We start from the raw sequence: 5,000 nt of genomic DNA, 5'->3' as shown, positions 1-5,000 counted from the left end.
TCCGATCATTTATGGTACTATGGGAGCCCTATATGTTACAGGAGGAATGCACCACATGTGTTTTCTTACCCAAATGTTGCACCACAGATCGCCACACGTCCAAAGCAGCAGTTTCAGAGCGCAGGACAGATACAGTGACTGACAGAAGGTAATTAACTTTTTATTTCTATCTCTCAAGCTCCATTTGAGGATCACATACGCACCCTTCATTGCTCATGCAGGCTGAAATGCAAGGGAGAGGCACTGAACTGCTGCCAGAGATGAAGACAGGCTGCGCAGGGTGTGGAGGGGTCGAGATCCTCTCCCCAGAAGGGCCCCATAGCTCTTCATGTGTGGGACTGGGCTCTTTGGGGCTTCACCAACGGAGCACAGCAGCCCCCTTAATTCCTGTGTCTGGTTGGGAATGTCCCTCATGTGTGGTACCATGCCAATGTGAAGGGCTTGTGTAAGGGCTGGGCTGACCCAGGTGACATCTGGACCACAGGGAATTGCCACAGGCAAGGGCAGGGGGGCTCCTTACCTTGGCCCACTCGTCCCCAGACATGGCTCGCCACAGGCAGGCAGGCAAAAAGGAAACAGGTGCGAATCAGCATGGTGACCAGGACCTGCGAGAAGGCAAACATCAGGAAGAAGAAGTAAAAGTTACATTTCAGCACATCAAAACCCAAGTTTTTGCAGCTGAGGGACCACAAGCTGAGGTCTGCACCTCTGTGTATTGACAGCACTGAAAGGGTGGATGGAGAAGCACATATGAATTTTCCTGTAATTCCTATGAAATATTCCTGGTCTCTCCAATACAGCTGCTCAATGCCATGGACCAGTACTAAACGGTGTTTATAAACCTGATGGAGAGCAGGCTTTGTCCTGGTAGCCCTCTCAGCCTGCTGGGCCCTGGAGATGGACACTGCTCTCGTGGTGGGACGATCCCAACAGCGGTACAGAGGTGCTGGGTCCTGCTCTGACCATGGAAATAAGCAACATTGCCCAAATCACTGGACAGACATAGATTCTGGAACAACTTCTGGATTATATCATACAGAAGTAACTATCCCAATTATCACGACCAAAATCAATGCAGATATACAAACCCACAGCACCTTTCCTGTGTCCCTGCAATGCACGTACTGATCATAAGGAGATGAGCATTCAGAGAAGCAACCTATGGTAGGCAAACTCCTCACACCACAGATTCAATGACCCTGTAGTCACTGTGATAAAGCACTTGCTCAGCAGGAGGGATACCACTGACATAGCTGAGTTGAGAAACAGGGGTTTTATTTCTTATTTCACGGTGGAGTTCCAGAGAAGTTTAATTCCAGACTTGTAGGGATATCTTGTTTTAACTTGCTCTCCTGAACAAGACTTAAAACAGACACGGTTACAGACTTAATCGTGGCTGAGGAGTAACCTCTGCAGCATTGACAAAGCTGAGGACAGCCAGCCCGCAGCCCACAGACCTCAAGCACCTTGTTTTTGCTGGCCTGGATTTCAGGGTTTTTTACAATTTGGGTCAGAAATGTCAGGTCAGCATAAAAACACCCTGATGGAAACAGCACGTCCCCCTCATCCCAGTCTCCATAGATCAGGTTTAAAACATACGCTGTTGGCCTTTTGCAACGCATCATTGGCATCTGTCATTTTTGTGCTACACATTTCAGCCTTACTGCTTTTGGCAGCACCAGACCATACACAAGCTTCCTCCACCACCATCTGCAGCGACATTTCACTTTTGTTCACTTTGACGGACAGGTATTTAGAGGCTCCTGGCAAATGCCTATTTCCCTTCAAATACGTCAGCTTCTCAGAGATTTCAAGGAAAAATAAATATGCACGTGAGTGACCCAGCCATAATCTCCCGGGGTTTAAATCAGCTCTAAATTGCTCTAAGAATGAATGGAAAAATATGCAAGTTATAACAGGGAGATGTTAACCACCCGATTCCGTCTGTGATTTTTTTTTTCCTGATTGAAGATCAGGTTATACAGAACAACTGCAGTGTAACTGAAGCCCTTAGCCATGGGAAACACTTTTTTTTTTTGTTCCAGCTAACAAAATGAAGTCATTGCTTATAAAAACCAGCAAACATTTTGCAGGTGGGTTTCAGGAGTCTGACTGTCACCCCAAGAAAAGCAAAGCTGCCCTGGCTGCAGAGGTACCTGTGTAAAACAGCAGTGAGAGGCCCGCATTTTTAAAAACTTCCCTATCTCAACAGTTCATTTTGCAATGCCACCAAACTGCTCTTCATTTCCTTGCAACTTCCCCATGGCTCTGCTGGCAAACTGGACGCCAAACCTGGGATTCCCTGTAAACTTCATGGTCCCTTCCCATCCATTTCTGCCCTCACTGGTGCCACCACCCAGAGCTGTAGACCCTGGGACAGAGGAGACCACGGTGACACCAGGTTGCTGTCAATGCCTCTCTCCTGGTGCTCGCCCAGGGAAGGAATTTGGTAACAGCAACACATGCAGCATGTGGCATTTCCAGGGCCTGGAAAATGGGTGTGGGGCAGAGGGACACACACTGCTTCCCGCTTGCCCCAGCTGTGTGCTCAGAGGGGATTGGGAGGTTAAAGCAGCCAGAGATTCCCTTATTTGTACGGGAAATTTTAAAAGTAGTTGCTTTAATTAAGGGAAAAAAATATTCTGTACCAAAAAAAAAAATCCCTGCCACATGTTTAAATGAGTACAACTAAAAGTGGGGATTTGGAGGCGCTGTGAATTATTTCCCCCCTCCACAGCTGCAGCTTGGGGACATTTCCATCATTCCTCACCCCAGAGGACATCACCGCCTCTGCACAGAGATGGTGGCAGAGACAATGTCACCTCACGTCCCACTCACTGCCAGACACATGAGCAGGACCAGTGCAGCCCTGCAGAAGAGGCCAGCAACCTGCCCGAGGTGGTCAGTAAATCTGTCCAACCCTCCCCAGGTGCTTTGCTGGTTAAAGGACCCAAAACAGATTAAAAACTCCACATTCATCAATCCTTTACTGCTTTCTCTTGGGTATCTCCTGTATTTGAGTTCCATTATTGAACAAAAATTCTCAATTATCTCAGCACCCATCTCCAAAAAGTAAGGCACAGGTTTCACCTTTAAGTTGAGCTCCCCATAGCCTGGGCAGGGTTTGTAACATTGGAGCAATGCAGACCCACACCCCACCTCCAGGTGTAAAAACCCACCCAGACAACAGCCATGCAAACGAACCCTCCCAAGCACCGGCCTCCCTGGATGAAATTTCCCATGGGTTTTATACTACCAAATACAAAAGAGAAGGAAAATACAACCAAACCAACAAATAAAGTGCATTTCTCACAGCCTACGCTCTCAAAGCAGTCCTGGCGATATTTAGCCCTGACCTACAGCAAACGTGAGCTTTGAGGCTATTTCACCACAAGAGGACGAGACCTGCCACCCCCTGCAGCATCAGCTCCGAGTTTTCCAGCAAGAAAAACCCCGCAGAATTTCCCTGCTCCGCCGATACCCAAAACCAACACAGCCCTCCCCCCGGGCATCCCTGCGAACCGAGCCCCCAAGGGGAACGAGCCACCGACCTCTGCGCAGCGCGGCTTCCCTGGAGTCAGCCGGGATGGGCGACGAATGCGGCTACATGCTTAAATTGGGGGAGAAGCAGCCCCGGCGCCTCGGCGCGATGAGAGATTTCAATCCCCAGACGTCAGGAGGGATAAGGAAGGGGAGGGAGAGGGGCAGCGATTCCCCCACCTCCCTCTTCCCACGCAGCGGGGAGCAGCGCTTGGCCCCTCGGTGCAGCTAAATAAAGCGTGCACGGAAAGCAAGAGCCCTCTTCTGTGAAAAAACCTAAACAGCTTTTAGTCTTTTTGGTAAATAAATGCTAAATATGTGCCTAGGAAGCTGCACACTGATTTCCTGGAGCACAGCAACAAGTTGTGGCTCCCGCCCACCGCCAGACTCCCAGGGATGAAGTCAGCCCGGCCCCGTGCACATCCCATCACATATTTTGGAGAGCCCGGCGTTTGCACTGGAGGCAAGTTGCATTGTATTTGTTTAAGGAAATTAAGCACATCTGTAGGTTTTGCAAGGCCAGAGGCTGAATCATCAACTGGAGCTCGACTGCGCTGCAGACGTCCCAGCTGTGGGACACAGCCCTGACCTCCGACGAGACGCAGTCCCCAGGATGGGAGAGCTGGGGACCAGCTCCACACCACAACTTTTTTGGAATGATTTTGTCCCCATTGCCAGTAATGGAACAACTGATAGTGTCAATTCTGATTAGCAGTGGAGGCCAATCTTTCAGCTGTATCTCCAGGGACTGTCACCATCGCTCTCCCACTGCAACAGAGTGAGCTGCGAGAAATTCACAATTACAGAATCACAAAATCACAGAATATCAGGAGTTGGAAAGGACCTCGAAAGCTCATCCAGTCCAACCCCTGCCAGAGCAGCATCACCCAGACCAGGTCACACAGGAACACGTCCAGGCAGGTTTTGAATGTCTGCAGAGAAGGAGACTCCACAACCTCTCTGGGCAGCCTGGGCCATGCTCTGGCACCCTCACAGTAGAGAAGTTTTTCCTCACGTTCACATGGAACCTCCTATGCTTCAGGAGGATTTCTACAGGAAACACAGGCATCAAGTCAGATAGACAAAAAATAATCGTAGTTTTCAAATATTTTTTACACAATAAGCAAACATTTGATAGTTCCTCGCCACTTTACTTTATAATCTAGTAAGTATTTTAGAGCATCACAATATACTGGCAAAGGATAACACACAAAGTAAACACTTAAATCTTGTTGGGACAAAGCATAAAGTATTTGGTAGCCTGTGGAGAGAGGGTTAGAATCAGAATCATTATGGTTGGAAAAGACCTTTAAGATCATCAAGTCCAACCGCTAATTAACTCTACCATGTCCACTTCTAAACCATGTCCCTGAGCAGTGTATCTAGACAGCTTTTAAATACAACCAAGGATGGTCACTGCCCTACATGTAAATACCAGAAATCGGCTCTCCTGTAATTCC

At 48.6% G+C, this 5,000-nt stretch overlaps 1 protein-coding gene across 1 annotated transcript in view; it reads right to left on the bottom strand.

The window, feature by feature from the left end:
• The window catches only part of COL20A1 (collagen, type XX, alpha 1), a 46,430-nt gene extending 45,837 nt beyond the window's left edge, over positions 1 to 593 (bottom strand). The window contains exon 1 of the mRNA XM_010180382.1: positions 521 to 593. Within this exon, the coding sequence (XP_010178684.1) occupies positions 521 to 593 (73 nt within the window). The remainder of the gene's footprint in view (positions 1 to 520) is intronic.
• Between the last annotated feature and the right edge of the window lie 4,407 nt (positions 594 to 5,000).

Source organism: Mesitornis unicolor, unplaced genomic scaffold (assembly GCF_000695765.1).
Source record: "Mesitornis unicolor isolate BGI_N332 unplaced genomic scaffold, ASM69576v1 scaffold3710, whole genome shotgun sequence".
Lineage (NCBI taxonomy): Eukaryota > Metazoa > Chordata > Aves > Mesitornithiformes > Mesitornithidae > Mesitornis > Mesitornis unicolor.
The sequence above is the reverse complement of the archived record's forward strand: the minus strand, read 5'-3'. Positions and strand labels throughout refer to the sequence as shown.